This window comes from Patagioenas fasciata, chromosome 2, assembly GCF_037038585.1.
Source record: "Patagioenas fasciata isolate bPatFas1 chromosome 2, bPatFas1.hap1, whole genome shotgun sequence".
Lineage (NCBI taxonomy): Eukaryota > Metazoa > Chordata > Aves > Columbiformes > Columbidae > Patagioenas > Patagioenas fasciata.
In genome coordinates this window covers 43093307-43115842 of record NC_092521.1, presented here as the reverse complement: position 1 = coordinate 43115842, position 22536 = coordinate 43093307, and the positions used below count along the sequence as shown (strand labels likewise).

Here is a 22536-nt window from a genome sequence, read left to right as displayed (position 1 = left end):
CAGCAGTTTGCCATGATTTCAGTAAAACCAAATGTGAATGAGGTTGTCTGCAGTGTTCTTATTTCAGACTCAAGAAAACTGGAAGACCTTGCCTTCAAGAGACAGCAAATTCAATTGTATGGTTGAGGAAACCAAAACCAAACATCTCATTTTATATATATATATTTAAATTAAGTTATAAAAAAAAGATGGAGACTAATGAATACTATGGCAGAAAGAAATACTACATTTCAGACAGCCACAAAAATAAAATTTGAGTCTTCCAATGGTAAAAATATGAATAAAAAACCCACAAACTGTATTTATTTCTAAGCTACTCCATCTTTAAGGAAAAATTAACTTTCTGGCTTGGGCAGCCTTACCCAGACCAGCTGGGCTTGGATATTCCAGGCTAAAATGGCATCAAGACATACCATGCAACATTTCCTGGCTGCTAGAAACAACAAATTCTGTGTAATTCTTTGAGCTTTACTTACCCACCTAACCCTAGCAGACATCCGCTGTCATTTATTTCAATTTTATCAATTGACGTAGAACACATTGAATCTGCTAGTGCCAACTCTAATCTAGCAAAATGTTGTATTTTGCCAATAACATTATGTGTCAGCAATGGATTTTTCACTTAGTAGTTAACAGTTTTCCCTGGCCACAACTAGTGATTCCTTTCCTGAATTGTTCACCCAGAAGTATACATTGAGAGTATCTCTTTACCATTAATAAATAATCTTTTGTCTTACAGGCTGGCCTCCCAGGTAGGTTCAGCAAGTTCCGAGGTCATGGTCCTCTGCTTCTCTTCTCCCCTCCTTGCACTATGCCCTAGTTTAATTCCTGTCCCAAACAGTTTCTGCTTGCTCCATCTTCCATCCCACCAGCAATGCAGTCTTTTGGCACAGTCACATAGAATCACAGAATCTACAGTGTAAAGGACTAGAAGGGACCCCAAAAGATCATCCAATCCAATCCCCCTGCAAGAGCAGGAACACCTAGATGAGGTTACACAGGAATGTGTCCAGGTGGGTTTTGAATGTCTCCAGAGAAGGAGACTCCACAATCTCCCCTGGGCAGCCTGTTCCAGTGTTTTATCACCCTCACTGTGAAGAAGTTTCTTTTCATATTTATGTGGAACCTCCTTTTGTTCCACTTTGTACCCATTACCCCTTGTGCTATCACTGGTTGTCACCCTTTATATATCTGTAAACACTAATGAGGTCACCCCTCAGTCTCCTCCAAGATAAAGAGACCCAGCTTCCTCAGCCTTTCCTCATATGGGAAATGCTCCACTCCCTTAATCATCTTTGTGGCTCTGCGCTGGACTCTCTCCAGCAGTTTCCTGTCCTTCTTGAACTGAGGGGCCCAGAACTGGACACAATGTTCCAGGTGTGGTCTCACCAGGGCAGAGTAGAGGGGAAGAAGAACCTCTCTCAACCTACTAACCACCCCCCTTCTAATACACCCCAGGATACCATTGGCCTTCCTGGCCACAGTAGCACAGTGCTGACTCATGGTCATCCTGCTGTCCACTAGGATGCCCAGGTCCCTTTCCCCTACACTGTTCTCCAACAGGTCGTTCCCCAACATATACTGGAACCTGGGGTTGTTCTTACCCAGATGCAATACTCTACACTTGCCCTTGTTATATTTCATTACATTTTTCCCCGTCAAACTCTCCAGCCTGTCCAGGTCTCACTAGATGGCAGCACAGCCTTTTGGTGCATTAGCCACTCCTACCAGCTTGCTGATAGTACACTCTATTCCCTCAAATATAAGTCATTGATGAGTATATTGAATAGTACTGGTCCCAGTACTGACCCTTGAGGCACTCCACTAGATACAGGCCTCCAGCTAGACTCTGCCCCATTGACTGCGACTCTCTGGCTTCTTTCCTTCAACCAGTTCACATTCAACCTCACTACCCAATCGTCCAGACCACACTTCCTCAGTTTAGTTGTGAGGACGTTGTGGGAGACTGTGTCAAATACTTTACTGAAATCAAGATAAACCACATCCACTGCTTTGCCATCATCTATCACCACACCTTCCTCACCTGCATTAAAGCTTCTGTTCTATGCAAGACCCCCCACCAAAAAAAGAAGAAAATCAAACCAAAAACAACCAAACCAAACCAAGAAAAAAAAGAAAAAACCCACCAACGAACCAAAAATTCCCCAGCAACAACTGTGAATACTGAAACAGAACATACTTTACAACCTTACACACACAGCCACTGTATCAAATGGCATCATGAATGTAACATTCTCCTTACAAATGGAAACAATTTGCTTCACTGTTCCATATTTTACAACTTTTGATGTTGTCCCCTACTTCTTCCACTTCAAATAGAACAATTTCACATCAACCCACAAAATCCTCTATCCTCCTTCCTCCACCTTTTTCATATTCCTCATGATACCAGTAATTTTGCATCTCTTTTTCACACATCAACACCAGGATTAATCTATCCAGCTTAATCACTTTGAGAGAAGACTGTTTTCATTGCAAACTTCTTACTTATCAATGGAAAGAGAAAGCTTTTCCAGTTTGATTGTAGATTTGAGGTTTGGGTGCACTCCTGGAATGTCTCCACTTCTTCCTCTTTTTTTTTTTTTTTACTATCTATCTCTTGTTTCAGATGGGTTACATTCAACCCTAAGCACATTACCAAATCCAATGAGTAAACTCAACATTATCCAGCAATGCTGCTACTTAGAGAATGTTTATGAACATCTCGGTGTATAGCATTTGAAGCATTGTTTTTGAGGATAGAAATATAAACAAAAGAAGCATTGCCCGAATTATTTTACCAGCCTTGCTAACTGATTTTGGGCAAAACAATAAGTCACAAAAGTAACTAAGTGCTATCAGAATTTACACCTTTCTCAAGAAGAGCAACAATTTGGGTGATGTTACTGAAAGTTTAACCTAAACTATCTGGGGACTTTGGAAAAAGTAATTTTACTGCCTTACAAATAATAATGAATTATTCAACAAGTAACACAAATGAAAATAAGAAAATAAGAATAAGGAAAAGCACAGAAAAAAACAAGTTGTGATTTCAAAGATTATCTATAGCTAGAGAACTATCAAACAGATAAAATAAAGTATACAGAGTAGTACAAATACAAGAAACAAGTGTTATTACTTCTTTTTCACAAGAACACCAAGGATTTTCCAGAAAATCAGTTACAAAATAATTGGCTTCCTTTTGAGAACCCACAGCATGGGCTACACTAGCAATAATTTCTAGGTACACTGGCAAACTGAAGAAATTTTTGGACCATGTTCAGGTAGCTTTTGATACTGAACAGCAACTCTCCTATACAGACATAGGACTTGGCTCTCCTATGCTTAATTAGGTTTATCTGAAGACAAAGTATCAGGCTGTTAAGATCTGTCTGTTGTACAAATTAATTTCCTAAACTTCCTTACCATTTTCAAATTAGACTCTAATTTGTCCATCTCTGCTAAAGACATAACAGGAATGTGCTCCAAGCTGCCCAGATAAATCCATATTACTTTGAAGGGCAAATGGTACCTTGGAAATCACAGCTAGAACATTTAGCATTTCCTGGTCACACCTGAACAAGGAAATTCTTCCTGCAATAGGTAATAGCTAAGCAAACACAGGACTTCAATTTAGGTACTATATGTTCTTTCTAGCAGCTCACTAGCACTTTGGTGATCTATTCCGAGGAATGTTTGCATCACATGAACTGTCAGTAGGAATAGGCCAGTGGTGATCCTTATATGAGAGTATCACTGTGCAGTGTGCTCAGGTAGTTCTGGTTGACAATAGCACATAACAAGACAGAAGTACAACAGAAAGCACTAATTCTGCACAGCTTACGAGAAGACTTGTATGGAACTTGTCATACGTCACACAAAAGGTTGTTTAATGATATGTTAAAATACACACTATGCTATTGTTTTCAGACTGTCTACCTGTTCTTGCAGTTTTCTGACATGTCAGAATATCCTTCATAAGACAACACAGTCAACCCTGATGATCCAGAGCACTGGAGTAATCTGTGTAACTGCAGTGATTGGTTTTGAAATCACATCAATGGCACAGAAGAGAACATTTTCCTAAGTGACGATCTAATTCTGCACTAAATCAAAGGGTTGAGACACATGTGTTGCTGTTGCAGAATAGGTCTGGCACTGTAAACATTGTGGACAAGTGCTGCTGAGTCCCAGATGGCATAAACATAATGCTAATGTGATATGCTTATTCTTCACAGAACCATAGCTTCACATTCTTTGAAGACACACACCGCTGACATGAATTAGTGCAAATCTGCCCCCTGCAGTCACAAGGCTCTTGCGAACATGTCCTTCCTGTCTCCTCATGTTTTATATCAGCTGATCCTTGTTGTGATTCAGATATACAAAGGATATATGGCACAGATCTTTGGCATTCAGAGACTCAGATTTGGCAGGGAAGCAGGTCATGCAGGACACAGAGAGAAGGTTACTTTCATCACAAGCCAAGACTGTGGGAACTGTTCGAGACATTAGCAGACTTCTATGTAGAGTAAGTTCAGCATGGAAAATGCATAGCCTATTCCATGACAGCCAAAGTAAATAGTGCTAGCATGACTCCCTTATTTCTCTATTTTTGTGCTAGACATCAGAAACATTTGCCCATGTGATGGTGACATTTATAAATTCAGTGCATAAAATATCACCTTGCTATTCATCGGCAATACTTATTGTTGCCAGTGATGCTATTTGATAGTGACCAGTTAGGCCAAAACTGTTATATTTCTTTTTAGGTATGTCATATTAGGGGAAGGCAGACAGAGAAAACAAGACAGAACAAATCCATAAAACTCTTTTAAATATCAGGAGACTTTATTTGTTACAAAGTTCTTGGACTGGCATTTTAAATCATAGCCTAGTTTCATCCTCAGCAAGAATTCCTGGGTATTTTCTAGTTTGGATCACCACAGAGAACCTTTTCCATTTCTCTCTCCATAGCAATTGTACAGGGCTCACATAGCTGCTCATAATCAGCTACAAAAGACTTACAAGTATAGTATTAGAATAATGTTGGAAAAGCATGGAAGTGTTTTAAATAAGAAAGAAACTTTCACTGTGTTCTGTCAACTTCAGAAAAATTTAAATCACATAGAACAGTTTTTCCTCTCTCTGATGTCCCATCACATACACAGCCCCTAAAAGGGAAAACCAAAACTTCACGATGCGTCATTACGTATTAACTCAGTCATATAAGAGGGATATTTGGCTTGTTGGTGTCTGTTCCATGCCCAGAACAAAGTTGTCAGGAAACATCTTTAACTTTAATAGTCTAGGGAATAGGGAAGGAGGAATGTCAATCAAAATAGTTTTCGTTCTTTACTGTGGAATAACAAAGTGGTTCTCAGTAGAAGTGTCTTTGGATATGAAACGCCAGACACATCAAGGTTATTTGGATGGTAAAAGTACAGTATCAATAAAACTACATTTTCTTGAAGAAAAGGGCAGGGAGATCATGTTGCACAGGAAGGACTACATAATTATAGAATATAGCTATTGCCAGTCTCCTCCTGGACCCCTATTTGAAAAGAAAAAAGCAGAGTGAAATGCATAGGGTTTAAGGCCAGAAAGAATTGCTAGATTATTTTATGTGTTGCAAGCCAAGACATCTTAATATGTTTAGCTACTTACTAAACTTAATAATTTATGAATTGACTCAGTACATTTAAAAAAAATCTCCATCTTTAATTCTTTTCAATGTTTTTAGAGAATCTAATGTACTTCAATACATTAATTTTTTGAACAGATGATTAGTGGTTTAGGACCATTCCAAATTTGAATCTGCATAACACCATCTTCCAGCTTTTCGTCTTTATTGTACCTCTCCGTAGAAATTTATGAACTCCTTTTGTGCCTTTCCCTTGGGAAAGTAATTAAACATGGAAATCTATTCATTACTTCATAGCTTTTAAAAATCAGACTGAGCCCCTTGATTCTGTCATTCTAACACATACTTTCCAACTCCCAGACATTTGTATTTCTTCCCTGCTCTTTCTCTACTTATGCAACAAATTGACATATGTTGGAGCGGGATGGTTAAGATACAGATATAGCTATAAAGGTAAGATAAACACTGTGATACAAAATATTACAAAGGCAGCGCCACTTTTGTACCTCAGTAAAAAGCTTATTAGCATACCTAATATGAACCTAGAACTTTCACAGAGTTTTCAGGATGTAATCCTTTATTCTGTATATATGGTCTGTGCCATATTTCTAGATGTGTAGCCTTAGTTCTCCTAATATTAAAGTGATATTAAAGCAGGCCTATCTTATAAATCAACCTGGGCATCAAATAATTCATGATTGCCACATGTTTGCGATTACTTAACATAGTTGTTACCATCAATAACTTCATACTTCCAAATCATAAATCAAAAATATCTAATAGGCTTAAAAACATTAATTTGTGTGTAGCCCCTTTTCAAAAACTCTCTTAATTAATAATGAGTTGTCATTGACAATTCTTTTAAAATGAGTCTGTTAGCTATTTGTAACCTGTCTAAATGTGCCATTGCATTCTACATAGACAAAATATAGAATATATAGAACATAGAAGACAAAATATAAGCGACATTGTGGAAATTATATACTTCATTAGAATGAGAAAAGTGCACATACTGCCTCTTCAAGAGCAGCTGCTTGAATTCACTCAGTCTAGTACATAAAACTCATATGGATAAATATGTCTGGACTTTGGAGGGGGAAAACAGTAAGAGTCCTTACTGAATGTTGTGCCCCTAATATAGTTGTTGTCAGTTAGGATCTCATAAACTATGAGGCAATGAAGTGAATAAGCATTTTCTCCTCCCACTTCTAATCCTCTGTTTTTCTGGACTGGCAGCCTATTAAAAGAAACTACACTTTTTTCTTCATTTGCATACCTGAGTTTGCATTGGGAGATTGCAAAAAGGTAGAGAGCATATCTCTTTTAGAAAAGACAACAGCCACAGAAACACAGAAATGCATTTTCCAAAACATGTAATGGGATTGGAATATCTTGGTTAAAAGCTGTGATGTTACTGATTTTGTAAGTCTCATCTGAAAGACCCTCTTTTTCTCCCCATTCTCCAAGTCCCTTCTTTCCTACCATTAGATGTCAGAAATAATATAAATTAATCTAACTTTTATCAGTGAGGAAGACTGCTAAATCTTGAAGAGAGTGAGTCAAGACTCAAGGTTGCCTCCAAGTCTTTTTGTTACCGTTGTCTTTCCTTTAGTTAACAGGTGTCAGGAATTCTATTTAGGAATGACAGATTTAGCACACAAACAGCTTCTTCTAGTGGAAGTTTTGATGAGGTCTCATCTTCCTTGAGATATTTTACAAATATCATGTTGCTAGTTATTATTAGACCTTATGTTGATTTAAAAATAAAAATTCCACATGACAAAAATATTATCGTACATGTACCTCCTCTGGCTCAAAGCTAGCAATCATCATGATGGAGTAGACATAAGTTATGAGATTTCCATGGAGGAAAGAACACTGGTCCAGTGAGAGTATGTTATAATCCAGCTGTAGCAATAATTCCAAGTAACTTTCAGACAGCAAAGTCTTAATAAACTTAAACACTCATGTGAGCGAGATTTATTGAAACAGCTTCACATATTGTGGCTCTGGTTTGGAGTTTCTTATTCTGGGCAGAGCCTCAGCTGGAAAGATGCCTTCGAATATGCACTCCCTAGTCCACCAGAGAGTCATCACATACAGAGAAAACATCACATACCTTTTCCTCTGCTCTTCCCTGTCACCCCACTGCATGTATTACCAATGTTAAATAATAATATAGTTCATTATTTTGTGCTGGAAAAGTTAAAACAAACTGAAAGGACTGTGTTTTATTCATTGAAAGAGTACTCATGTTACTGAGCCTACATCTGAGACAGCAGTTCCCTTCAGCTCCCATTTGGGCTTGCCTTGAACATCCAGAAATATTTTACAGTCCTTTTCATTTATTTTTTTTAATTAGGAAAGAGATATATATGCTTTAAATTTTGTATCTGTATACTTCATGATACATTTTGTCATTCATTAATGCCATCTTGGACTCACCTCTTTTTGATTTAATCTATTTTTCCCTATATTTCTCCCTCCATAGCTCTAGCATGTCTTTTATTTAGGTGTTACATTTTAGTCATCTGCAGGAGCTTTTGTCATTTCCATGATCATTTGTTTTGTCAAGACTATAGGTTTCTTTCCTCATCCCTGACTTATTCGGAGAAGTTTTTCCATTGGTATCTGCATTTCATTTCTGTTTACAAATTTAAAGGCATATAATTTAATTTTGGGAGTTCTAAGCACCATTCCCTCCTTTCAAACATAAACCAGTCTGGAGTTCATCTCTATTCTTTCCAGTAATAATTTACACATATGAAAACAAAGCTTACTTCTCTTTCAAAGCACATTAGTCTTCACCGTACTGTGAGGTCCCCAGGATCTCTTGAGTCTAGGGAGATTCTAGCTCAGTTCTAGTCTAATAAGCTAGAAGCCATGTGTGAAATACATATCTTTGTCTTATGCTAATAAGACCACGAGCTCCTTGCTTCTCCAAAAACCAGTATTGTGATGAAAAGATAAAGAGTGTGACTCAGTGCTTCCTGTTATTATTCAAAGTGAATGATAATTGAAATTGAAAACTGAAAAGAAAATTCTCTCAGATAGTTGTTATTAGTGCTGCCTTCAAGTCATAATGAAAAATGACTGGAAAAATCTTTCAATCCAAAGCCTTCTTTAAGCAAAGCAGTGACATTTACTTTGCCGCTGTCCATTAAATTTACATTTGGCCTGAAGAACGTTATCCATCCTGGCCCGATGATATCAAACAGTGGGGAACAAGCTAGTTCCCTCGGAAGACTGGCACTCAGTTTGGTGTCACCCTTCAGCCCTGAGCCTGTGTATGAATTAACTGCAAGAATTCAAGCAATATCATGGTTACACTTATTTTGTTTGGTAAAATACCATGCAACTCTGTAAACTGATGAAATCCAGTCCCACTCAAAACAGTTTGACACCACATAAAATTAAAAACACATTCCTGTTATTCAGATGGCGACTAAATATAAGCTGGTGACTTACGATCTGTACCAGTCTGTTATGTACCCTGGGTCTGTGCATGACTGGGCATGTTCAAACTTCAGTGATAAGAAAGAGTGTTCTTATCTTTTGTGACTGGTTATCACTTGTAAATACACCATGACTGCTTAATGTGCCCTGACAGCTGCACAATTCATGTAAGAGAGGTAAAAGTTAATCTCAGGATGTGTAAACATGAAGGAACTCTTCAAGAGCAGGTGAAATATAAGATCTTTTCCTCCCTCAGTCTCTGATGTCAGTACTTTCATTTTTTGCCTTTCTTTCTGGCATAGGAATGGGAAAGACTTCTTGAAACATAGAATTTAGGTATTATAGGAAGGCATCTTGTAATATTTTAATTCATAATCTTATTGAGACCCATCATAAAAATGTTAAAAACTGCCATGTTTCAGAATCTGACAGTTAATTTCATTAGGGTCTTAGACTTTCTAAACATCATCCTGAAGTTTTTCCATAGCCAAAATAATGATAAGTAGGTCACTCACAGAGAAATAACATTATCCATCTCACCGTTCAGCCACTAGGATTTCCCATATGCTACTCTATCTTCAGTATGAATACTGCCTCCAACATGGACTAGAATGAGGCTTGAAAACTTTGCTCTTACAAAAGATGGCAAGAAGTTTGAAAAACAACCATGTTAAGAATAAATACGAATTGCCCAGGACAGCAACCTTCTAGACAGGAGAACAGAAGGAGCAACTACTTTAACACATGTGACTAAGGAGCTGGTTACAAACAGCTGCTGTGATATATTGTTGCCCAGACATAACATGATAGTACCTGCAGAAGCTGTGGGCTGGACTGACTGCTGCAGCATGGGAAACTGCACAATCTTGGTGCTGAAACACACCGAACAATATGGAAAGAAGAAACAAAACAAATAGCTGTTTGCTATTTGACAATGAATCCCAGGGCAGAGCTCCCCTGCTATTCTGTAGAGGGAAAAGCACAGGCCATGAAGTTAAAGGGCTCATGAAGCTGACACTGAGGGAAAGGATAGAGCAACATCTAATTTGAGGGTTTAGTTTGAACAGTCAGTTAATCACGAGAATTGCAATTTGGGCACAGTAATCAATGTGTGTTCTCAATTACTCTAGGCCTGACCATAAAAGCCTAATTTCATACTAGGTTATTTGTAAAGCAATCATATAAACTTGCAATAAAAGATCTGAGACAAATGGGTAGCAAATGTTATCATCTCAATTTGATTTTAAATAAGAAAGATGCAGTAATTGTGCTTTGAGTTCTTGCCAAATAGTTAAACTTGATGTGCCACCAGTCAAATTCATTCATTATACCCCTTGGTTTTATGATATGCTTTAAAGTATTTTCTTTTCTACTGGGCTATATTACTACTTTCTCTTCATCCTCACAGAAGGTTTCTGTTGTTCTCAGTGGGTGCATGATGCATTTTTGCACCTGAAAAAAATAATTTACCACTTGAAAATGAAATGCTCTAAAAAATTGCATGCACAAGTTTCAAGTTCCCAATAGAGAATTATTTCAAGTTTAACAGGAAAATTTAATGTATATGTTAGATAAGTAACCTCTTCATAAATTTAAATAACTCCTCCTGAAAAATACTTTATTTTTTATGTTCTTTATTCCACCAAAACTGCATTGCAGTTTTCCAGTCTTTATATTTACATTATTTGCAATTCTTTTCGTAAGTGCCAGTACAAATGTAACTGATGAAAATCCAGAATAGTCATACAAATGTTCCTGAAAGCAAGGTGCATTTCTGAGCAATTTTTTCTGATGTGCAATAATATATATGCATATATTAACAAAGCTTCGTAATATAAAATATCTTCCATGGCAAGTAAAACTTCCTCACTTACAGCTTATTCAGGTTTCAGTTACATAGACTTCTGCATTTCAAGTTAGTGCAAATAATGAAAGTAAGAGCCTGAGCAGAATGATGTAAATACAATGGAACAAGAGAAACAGCAAAATTTCACCAACTCCCTGCATACGGTTATTACATTTAATCAGTACATCATTAGTATTCTTTATATACAATGTCTTTAAATAATTGGCTTGTCTGAACTATAGGCAACAAATTTACAAATTAAAATAAAATAATGTTTCACACAAATATGGAATGTCTGACAAATATATGAAAATAAAATGCATCTAGTAACAAAATGTTGTAAATCAAAAAGGTAAAAGATGTCTTCTCTGTCTTGGAAGATTTCAAGGCACTTTCTTGGCAAATCAGAATTCTCTCCTTAGTAGAAAATCTGCAAGAGAAAAGGACATGCCATTTTATAACTAGTTTCAAAACACAGAGGCAGACCACTTAGTGTAATTCTGTTTATAAATCGGGATTCCCTGTGGGTTGCATACATCTTAAGATTAACTCCAGAACGCCAATGGGTCTTCCCCTCCTGTGAACACTAATGAGTTTTGCCATGGCAAATCCTCATCATCGATGCTAAGAGGTTTAAGCGGTCCATGCTGCTGCATCTTACAATAAAAGTTTCCTGTGCATGTAGTCATGTGAATTTCTAAATTCTGGGTTTCATCAAATGCTTTACTTTCATTTGCAAGAATCTGAATTGCAAAACCAAAACCAAAACCAAAGCAAATCAAAGCAAAGCAAACCAAAGCAAACCAAAGCAAAGCAAACCAAACAAAAACCAGAAGGATAACAGTCATGACAGCCGGGAAGGGTTGAGCTTTGAACCCTGGTCCGGGAGCGGCGCCGCCGCCTGCACGATTGTCTCGGCATCGCCCCGGGGCGCGGCGCGAGCCCCCGCGGCGGCCCTTCTCCATGGTGCTGAAACCGGCCGCACCGCTCCCCTTTCACCGCTCACCCCTGCGGGAAGATCAGCTTTTCCAAGACAAAACTTAACTTCTGACAGGAATAGACCACGTTTCCTTTTTGTGTCCGTGCACTTACAGGAGGAAGTGGAAAATATTTGCATAATAGCATTGCAGTTTTTTTTTTTTTTTTTTTGAGGAAAATGCTGGCTATTTTAGTACATGCAAGAGAAATGTTTAAAAGTAGTTATCAGTTCTTCGAGTGGGAAAGCCTCCTTCTTCAAAGCAGTGGAGAATCTCCAAGACTCTCTCAGATGTTAAAGCAAAGGCAAATTCCCTTACAGGAAGCAGGAACTATGACCCTGTCCTCTCTAAGCTAGTGTGAGGCTGGTAAGAAAAACAGATCCTTTTGTGCCAAAAGGTGGAGTAGAAGCAAACATAGAATCATGCCAGAAATGCAGTGTTATTGAGGGATGAACATATATAACTCCTGTGCTGTCCTGTCTATTTGGAGGGGAGAGCAACTCCTGCAACTTCATCTTTCTCAGGAAGATGTTTTAATTCCAATAAGATGTTGGATATGAGTAAACATGAAGATCTGAGCCTGGTTTATCTCTAGTGGAAACAACACTCTACTTGTTGGAGGAACGGGGTGAGGGAGCACAGAGGCAGCTGGGAAACACTCAGATCACAGCTCTACTTATTAATTTAATGGTTTATCTATTTTTAACGAAGTAAATAGAAAGTCAGCCTAGATACAACTTGAAGTGAACACGGTGCACACGAGTTGCTAACATTGCTTACCATTTAAACCCTCCCTCCCCACATGTCATCTCTTTGAGCGTATTTTTGGCAGGCAAATTGGAACACCTGGATTTGTAAATTGCAGCAAATTCTGATCCTTTTTTATTTTAAAGATGGAAATAGGAGGAGATGGATGCTTCTGTACTGTGACTATAGAGGCAGATCTTTTGACTTACCCTCTTGAAAGAAAAGGGAGAAAAGTATTGGAACACTCAGACACTTTTCTGGTAGCCCTGAGCGATCAACCCAGAGATGCAAAGGGATACAGATGAGGGAAAAACACAGACTAAACAGGTGACAGTGCAGAAAATGAGAGAGCGCTGGGAGGTTTTAGAAAGCTGAGATTTGAAAGAGAACACTAAGAAACAAAGAGGAATTTAGATTCCTCAAAACAACAATAACAACAAAAAATATAAAGAAAAGGGCATTCAGAAAATACCCTCAGTCATGAAAAGGAGATCCTGGAAAATTAATGAGATCCATAGTCAGGTCTCTGGTTATATTCAGTCTCTGATATATTCAAAACCACCTGCAAGACCTGGAAACCAAGGACCCCAATAGACTGAAAACAGTTAAAAAAATAAAATAAGAAGGTAAATAAATGAGGTCATTTTTCCTCAGCACTGGAATATCACCATATTCTTCAAAGCATTTTCTCACAGCCACCAGAATGAATCCCACCTCCACTTGGAAATCAAATCAGCTAACACTGACTCATATCCTGCTCTTCCTTTCTTATTCTTGATTAGTATGAATTGAAGTCTTGAAGCAGGAAGAAGTGACATACTCAACTTCCTCAAACCTCAAGTTTACAGTATTTGTCAGGAGGAGGTGGTGAAAGGAAACCATCTTCGAAGAATTTTGAATAAATTAAATTCACTAATTTTATATATTTTATTGGTCAATAATAGCCAGTGCAGATTTTCAAATTACTGTTGGAAGTGCAACCATCTTACTGATACTCAGACAAACGGAGAAAACAACTAACTTGAAGATGTTGCCTTTATCAGTGACAATGCTGTTTAATTAACACATTTAATATGCTTTTCATAAACAAGGATGGACTGGTTCCTTCCACAGCCTGTTCCTTGAAGCCTTCAGATTTGTCATGTCTTTATGTTCAGTTTACTTCCACCACCATAAAGTGTTATTAACTTTAGAGAAATTGTTAGAAGACAATTTGGAAATGAAAAGTGGTCCCAAAGATGAATAAAGTGATACATTATCTATGAAGATTGCATTGGCAGACCAAGATATTCTGCTTCTTCCACGGATTAACAACAAAACCCTCTTATGGAAAGGCCTGAAATAAATGTTGATGAAGTCCTCATGCATTTTTATCTTTCACCAACCAGGCTCCTTTTTCAAAAGTTTGAACAGTAAGAGGTGACCCAGAGTATAATTATGGACTATGGTGCCAACAGTGACTGGTAGGAAATTATAGTGGGACCTACTTCTGAGGTGTCTGTGCTTCTATATATTTCCATGAGGAACCAGTTGGTCCTTACAGCAATGCCAGACCTGAATTAAGATGCATTCCACTCTGTTAATACCACATTACTATATGCACACCTGATAACACGGTACAAGTGTGAAGCAAATCACTAGACAATTCAACAAATAAGAAAATGAGTGGGAAAAATGATACTTACATAGCAAACATCTTAGGACTGTGTACACAAAGGGCTCATTGCTAATCTCGTTAGCAACCTTGCACACCTTTTATAATCTATAAAACAAAATTACCCACAGCAATAATGAATCTCAGTTGCCAGATACCCTAAAAAATGCATAAAATTAAATGTAGAATTTGTACTACAAATTCAGGCACTCTATGCATTGACATCATTCTCTGATGGAAAATCATGAAACTATGTGTGCAAGATGGAAAATTAGATTGAACCTTATTCTAGACAGGACTCTAGAGGAAATATAAGTGATGGCAGCAATTATTTTTCCACCAGATCGTTTCCTTCTAAGCTGTAGAAGTCCAGGTTCAGCCCCCAACTTTATCTTAAGGAATTTAACTCACTAACTGGGAGGCTATTCTAACCAGTAGACTATGAAGCAGTTTGAGGTCAGACTCTTTCAAACTTTTTTATTGTACCTTTGAGTATTAACATTGACAGAAATCCATATTTTCCATAGTCAAGTAAATCTCTTAATCATCAGACTGGAGATACTAGTGTCCTACTTGCTATCTCACTGGTGTCCTTGGTTCAAATGGCCACCCTTTCTGATGCAAAGATCTAGTTCTTTGGTAACAAGGAACGCTTAGGTGCCATTTTCTTCCCTTACTTGATAGATATTTTGATAAAACTTAATAGAAATTGTGACAAACAGCAAGAGACTGAATGCTAACCTGGATTCGGTGCTTCAGGGGATGTTTGTACAGAATATAACTGTGTTAGTAGGAGAAGAAGTAGCTCATCTAGAAAACCTATGGTGGCTAAGGTGTCCCTGAAAGAAAATATCAAACCCCTCTGAAGGGGTTGGAAAAGATCCTGGCTATCATCAGCCTTGATAGATGTTCTAAACCCTGACTGCTGTATAAAGTGAAGACAGTTCTGAGGATTTAATTCTTCTTTTCAGATCAACAGAACATTTCAGGTTGAATGAAAATCATTGTTTTGAGTTTGGCTGACAAAATAGATTTAAAACCCCCTGCTTCACTTTTAATTGCATTTTTTGTTGTATATTTTGTCTTGCTAGTTGATCTTAAAAATCAGTTATTCGCAAAGTCCTAACCACAAGTTTGTTTTTAATTTTAGAGAAAAGTTATTTAATTAGAAGAGAAATATTGTGCCTGTGTTTCTTAGGCAACACAGGAAAATCCAAATAAATCCCATACAATGTGGATCCATGTATTCAAGGTATGCAATATGCAAAATTCACAGTATTTTTGCTATGCAGCATGTAATAGATATATGTCTAACCTACTCATATGTCTACTTACAAAGTTATATGTATGTCTTTCGAGGATCAGCCATGGATTTCTGCATTCCAACTTCTGATCAGTGTAAGGGTGGATAGAGACAAGAGCTGCTCCATCCCCTTTCAATGGTCAGACCCTCTGAGGTGCTGAGCTTAGGTGAAAGAGCATCTCATCTGCTCACAAAAAGTGCTTACCATCTTTCTAAGTGATGCAGACAAGAAGTGTCATTATTTTTTCATGTTAAATCCTGGAAAATTTCTAGAGCACCTCAGTCCATAGTGCGCACTTACACATCACCAATGTTTCTAATTAAGTTGTATTGCTTCTTTTCCACTCTATTTGAATTGTCCATTGTCCTTTCTAGGACGATTTCCAAGCAAAATGGAAATCCCTTAAAAATCAGTTACTTTAGGAAACACTGATTTTTAAGGGATTTCCATTTTGCTTGGAATTTTTTTGTTTGTTTCAGGGGGTTTTGTTTATTTTATCCATTTAATAACATCTTAGGACACTTATTTTTCAGTCTTTCTGATAAAATTACATTCAGGCTGTGTTAAAGTAAAACTTCTGTGGCTCTCTTACTGGAATATTGTTTGATAAGAACTGCATGCATCAATAACAGACATGATGAAATAATCGATTTTTTTTGTTTTTTAAGAGTGAGCATATATTAGAAAATTATCATCACAAACTGAAAAATGCTCAAAACCAAGTTATAACCATACTATTGAGGGTTAAGAGAAGGTAGGGAATTGTTCAGGTTTTACCTTATTGCATGAGTTACTAAGCAGAACTAAAGGGAGCAGGAAGGAGAATATGGTTTCATACCTGCCCTCTGCATAGACTGTTTTTTCAGAGTGCAGTTCTCATTTCATTTATGTTAGTCTCACTTTGAAGGAACTCCATTATATGCAGCTGGCTGCAAGTGCATAGATAGAAAATCTTTGTATATTAGAAGACCTTGGATATATCCTGTGCTATAGTGTTAAACAGTTACAAAAGGACCGGCATATCAAACACTTAGTAGAAAAAGCAAGTTTCTTTAAAACAAGTATCTCAGCTGGCATTTCAAGGTATGTTAATTACTACTTACAAGCTGGTGTTGAACAGTCCCTTGTGTTGTGATACAGTCGATGAAAGTGCTTGCTACACTCTGACGAAAATGTGACTGGCCCTGTTTGAGAGTAAGCAGGAGTTAACCACAAGCTTTCAATGTCACTGCTCTGCAGCTTCAATGAATGATATCAACACATGGAATTTCCATGTGTTTTGACAAATGTACATTTAGTCTTTTATTACACTGTAAACAATTATGATACAATACAATAATAATGCTACTGAAATAACAGAAAGAAATACTATTGCTATGCCATTATGCTCATAGTCTGAATAACAAAAAAATGGCCCTTGGAAATGATGGACTGGTTTAGCCTTGAAATTCCAGTAATTCAAAATTAACAATAACATTTCTTATACGGTGAAAAATATAATGGTGCCACTACAAAAGAATTTTGTTTGCTCAGTAGTCAGTATTCAAATGTAGATGGAATTAAGATTTTATTTCTAAAGATAAATAAAAGCAACATTTTATCAAATATGAGTTTCTAAGTCCTGGAAAGATGAAGTAGCTTCCCTTACTAATTCTTCTAGTTTGCACATAGATGGTATATGAAGTTCTTAATATACAACATGGGTGTTGAGGTAGAAAAATGACAGCTGAATATCATCTACGAAACCTGATTTGTTAAAGTAGTCCTAGCAAGAAAGTGCAGACATGCAGGGGGCAGTATGTCAGTATGTGTTTCAATGTTTGGGTGAGGCAAAACCATGTGTGCCCAGCGTGTAGCATGCTATGTGTCTGTTTTCCCAGCCTGTGCTCCCTTCTCTGGATATCAGTGTCATCTGCTTGCATTAATATTTGATAAGAGTATATAGCCACTGGTCTTCAAAACGTGGCTCAAAGGTAACCAGTTGTGAAAGAGCCCTTCCATTATTGCTGATGGCCCAGGGAATGTCTTACTGATGGCATCTGAATTGAAAAGCAGAGCAAAAATGCAGTATTTGCATCATGTAACCTGCTTAGCAACATAACCACTTGACAGCTAGGGACGAGTTTTCTGTGATTTGGAGAGAAAACACTGACATAAATTGACAGTGACTGAACCAAATAAATTTAATTTGCATCCTCTAAATTCAGCACAAATAGGAACCCTCAGCAAGAATAGATTTTTTTCAGAAATGCTACAAAAGGATCCATAAGAAGCAGGGTGTGTTGACTACACTGTCAGAGGAAGACAGTAAACATTTCAGGGCAAAACTTATTTATTTCATCACTTGAAAGGTGGATTATCAGCCTGGTAAAACATACCAAGACAATTATCTCTGGATAGTGGAGCCAAACCATGACAAGCTTGAGAAAAAATTCCTCTCTCTGTTAGTGAACACACTTGAACATTAGATATAGTATACAGTAATATGTGGATTTAATGAGATATTTCAACCACAAATAGGCTTTTAAACAAACTCACAAAGCAGTCCTTGCAATTTTGAACAAGGTGATTGTTGTCATTTTTTATCTGACTGATTAGGCTCAAGAGAAAGTATGTAATTTGAAATTATCCAAGATATATGGAGATAACATCAGCTTTTGTCACTAAATAAAGTCCTTATCCCCTTAGATAATATATGGTTTTCTAGCTTTCTTCCCTGCCATCAAAAATAGTCTGTTAATTTTACTTGTGCTTTGCAGAGTACACTATGTCAGCTGGCTTTTCAAGCTGAATTGATAGATAACTTTATGACTTACAAGATTATTTATGATTTTTCCTATAGTTGAGGACTGTTACATGTGGTTCTTATTTGGCTTTAAAATGTGTCTACTACTCTTGGCATACTAAAAGTGTACAATAATTTTCTTAACCCTGATACTGTAAAGATAATGGATTGTAAAGATAATGTTGATTTCTCCTTCTCTTTTATTTTTCACAACTTTATTAGTTTAGGATGTCTTAACTCTTGAACATACCTGAACTATATCTGAACAGGTTACGTAACTGAGATTGACAGAAAAAAGATTTTGATTTGAACAGAATCAAGAAAGTTAGGCTGTATTTTAAGAAAACGCCCACAGATTACAGGACCAAAAAAAGCTGCAGAAAACAACAACAACAACAAACAGGCAGAAAAACTGATCACTGGAGATCTTAAGAGCATAATTTAAAAAACAATGTAGGCAGAAAATCTAAACCAAACATCAATGATTTTGGAATGAATTTGCTTTCATTATTCACTCCAACTAATTCTAGTCAAATAATTTCAGCAATTCTGATTACAGATGCTCAAGTAGAAAAGGACTATTAATTTAATGAATGGCTCCAGAAACAGGCCTTCAAGTCTTTTTTGCTCTTTTTTTCCCCCTATGATTTAGTATTCTCAAAATACCTTCTGTAAAACTCATGGTTGTTTTTCATTGTTGTTTTTGAGTAATAAAACTTGTTCTGTATGCATTATTTAGCTTCTCCAGATTCTTATGTAGAGCTTTTTATGGTAGCTGAGCAGTATCCAAAGTTAAAAATGAAAAGGAAATGGACCGAGTATTAACATAACCAAATCTTTCTTGCCTGTCTTCCCAGGAGAGGAATTTTCAGTATTCCTGTGCTACATAGGATAGCACAGTTAGAATCCATATGTTCATTTCCTTCTCATATAGACTGAAAATTGTAAGGTTCCTAATTGCTCTTGTTTACTGTAAGAGTCAAGGGCCAGCTGGTGTGGTATGTTTCCTGTAGATGCTGTTAAGTGGCAGTTAGCAGTTGGCAGAAAATTACTTAAGGTTGTGCTTGTCCTAAAGGATTGAGTACACCTTCCCCAGGTGAAAGACACAACAGATTCTTTCCTTTCTTGAGAAGGACTGCCTGCAATTTCCAGCAAGGGGAAATGCATTTTCCAAATCTGTTTTTCATGCTCCTTCTGCCAACTATTTTTCTAGTTTTTCTAGTTTTTAGTTTTACTAATCCCAGTAACATTTAAAATTATCTACAGATTTGCAGTGTCATACTCTGAAACCTTCACTTTTCTGAATTCCAGAACATTTGGAACTGGAGAAAAAAGAATCAGCGCAAGGATCTTGCTGTTGGCAACTCTTTGTTTATATTCACAGGGTACAATATTTTTCCACTTACAAAATAAAGTCCCAAAAGTAAATGCATTATAAAACTCCATCTCAGTTTTCAAGCATGAGTACTTGAGTGTAATCACACTAAGCTTTCATATATGAAATAACAAATGATTTTTCTGATTAATTTGCACTGTTTAATCCTTCCTTGTTCTATTTGATTGCTTTGTTAAAATGAGCATCCACATGTGTACAACTTGAGACAGAAGACAAAAATTGTTTCCCTGATACAGTGAAAACTTAAACATTCACATAGTTCTGTTTCTGAAAGATACATGCAGTCCAATGGGGAGTTTTAAAATTAGTGAATTCAAAAATAAGTACAGTAGGACTGACAAAAAATATGCAAAAATTACATATATTAATTACATATATTAAAAATGTACTGAATTCTTTTATTAAAATATTACTTGCCAGAGATAGCAGAAAGGTGCTCACGCATATCACGTTTTTAGCACCATACTGCAAATTGTTTGCACGTAGGTATACAATGCAGTATCTATGACATACAGACATATACATTCAGTACCTGAAACTATTGAACTTGTAGTGTAGGTGCGAATCAACATGCAATAATAGGATGATAGAAATGAAACCATAGGTTTTAAATCACGAATGTTTTAACTTACCATGTTTTGAAAGATATTTTAGTCTATTCAAAGAGAGACTCAAACTTAAACTTAATTAGAGTCTGGAAAAACTTCTAGTTCTAAAAAATGCAAATTTAACTTTACAAATGTTAAACTCGGTGCAGAACCTCAAAAAAAGCTAATGGTGTGACTCTTATGGCTACTTAGAATATGCATATGTAGGTAAATTAAGAGCAAGCAGCTGCCTTACCTGTAAAATGTTTTATGAATTTGTCTTTTAGACTGGAATCTCTTGGCAAAATCTCTATGGAGAGAAGAAAAAATGTATGTAATATAGGAATTACAAAAAAAACTCTGAAAGCATAATATGCCATGATGTCTGCTGTAAAGAGACCCAGTAGCTTCCTAAATTAACTATGAAATTGATTTTCATTATTTGTTTTGTTTCTACGCTAATGTGTGTAAACAACATTGTGAGATGTTTCAGGTAATTCACAGCTGAATACCAAATGGTGATGCTACAATACACTCTATCAGATTTTCTGACAATCATTTCTATACATCTTAGGTCTGATTTGAGCTATATTTTATAAATATTTATATAAATAAGAAATAAATTAGAATAATATGACAAACATTTGACTACCTGAGACAATTATGTAAAATACCTAGATAAATATGAACTAAATACCATATTTTGGGCTTTGAAATAACAGGTAACTGAGGAGAATTCTCTTTCAGACCATAAGATAGATACGGGTGATCCATATTGCCATTGCACTGTTAGTCAAAAAATAGCACTACTCTCCTAGGAAAACTGCTGTGGATTTTAAAAAATTCCCTTTCCCTACATAGTAATTTTCCAAAAAGTATAAGAGAAAATATAAGTCTCAGAACAGCCAAAGGAATCAGGTAGAACAGAAACTGGAGCTAACACAAAAACTATACTCGCTATTCTTTTTTTGCAGTGTGATGCTGCCTCTGGCTTATCACGGAAACTTTTGATGCAAGAAAATATTCTCAGAATTAGTACATTTTCCCTCAATGTCACAGATTTTCCACTGAAAAACTGTATCAAAAAATATCTTGCGTGACTGCAGTGATTATTTCAGACAGTGACTGTATATGACAGTTGTGTGTCATGTTAAATTCAAAAGAAATGCCTTTCTTAGCACTAACAGAAGGAACATGATTAACTTGCCACATTAGGACCTGCAGCTAAAGTTATTCACTAAAAATATTTCCTTACCACTAATATAATTGAAAATCTTTGTATAGTCCTACTCTTTTTTTCTTTTTTTCCCCCCTCAATTCCTCATCTGAAATAACATTTAGCTTAGAAGAGAGCAAGTTTCCTTTCACACTACAGGAAGATGTTGGTTATCTGCCAAAATATTTTTTACTGTCTTAGGCAGTTTTTGAGAGGTTACATGAGTGTATTTTTAGGCTGGGATTTTAAGCTAAAATGCTGAAGTCTTACTGCAACTCAGCAAGGTTAGTGGACCCAATTTATTTAAGATTTTTTTGAAATCTCAGTTTTAACTTGTTTCCTTATCGCAAATGAAATGCCACCTCTTATTAATCAAGCTTAGAATTTTAGTGACATGAAATGTCAGGTAGTTTACAAATACATAGAATGAAGCATACAAAAAGCCAAAATAGCGAAGCAATCTACATGAGTTTTGAATGAGATGCCTCAAGTGGACCAGTACTGACAAATAACCAACGCCTGGTGAAGGCTGGGCTAAAAACAGGCCGTTCTTCCTCTGATAGAGAACATTTAGAGCCAGGTCCTTTCAAAGTCTATAGAATTTGCTGTAGGAACAGTAGCTACCTTTGCCCCATAAAATTCTTTAGGAAAAGTCTATAATACAGTATACAGTCAAAACCTCACCCCTAAATGCACATAAGGTAAAACAGGATACAGATTTGATGCTCAGGCAAGGAGCTAGGCATTGCAAGCATGAAATTGCAGCTGTAGCTGTGTCGGTAAGACTGAGAAGGATTGCTGCAGGCTCTGCTTCCCACGAGTAACCTACATTGTCCCAAGGTTCATGCCAGCCGGCTACGCTTGCCCCAATAGGGAAAACTGGGTCAGCTGTGTGTTGGTGAGTGGCTGAATGATACTGACTGT

The 22536-nt window shown here is 36.7% G+C and overlaps 1 protein-coding gene across 2 annotated transcripts in view; it reads right to left on the bottom strand.

Annotated features, from left to right (window-relative positions):
- Positions 1–10737: 10737 nt before the first annotated feature.
- ALKAL1 (ALK and LTK ligand 1) overlaps positions 10738–22536 on the bottom strand; it is a 38731-nt gene continuing 26932 nt past the window's right edge. Inside the window, exons 3-6 of one of the 2 annotated variants that reach the window (XM_065833100.2) lie at positions 20653–20706; positions 16732–16812; positions 14356–14432; positions 10738–11376 (exon numbers count right to left, since the gene is read on the bottom strand). In XM_065833100.2, the coding sequence (XP_065689172.1) occupies positions 14368–14432; positions 16732–16812; positions 20653–20706 (200 nt within the window). In that variant the 3' untranslated portion in view covers positions 10738–11376; positions 14356–14367. The remainder of the gene's footprint in view (positions 11377–14355; positions 14433–16731; positions 16813–20652; positions 20707–22536) is intronic. The other variant, XM_071805536.1, reaches the window with a different exon arrangement.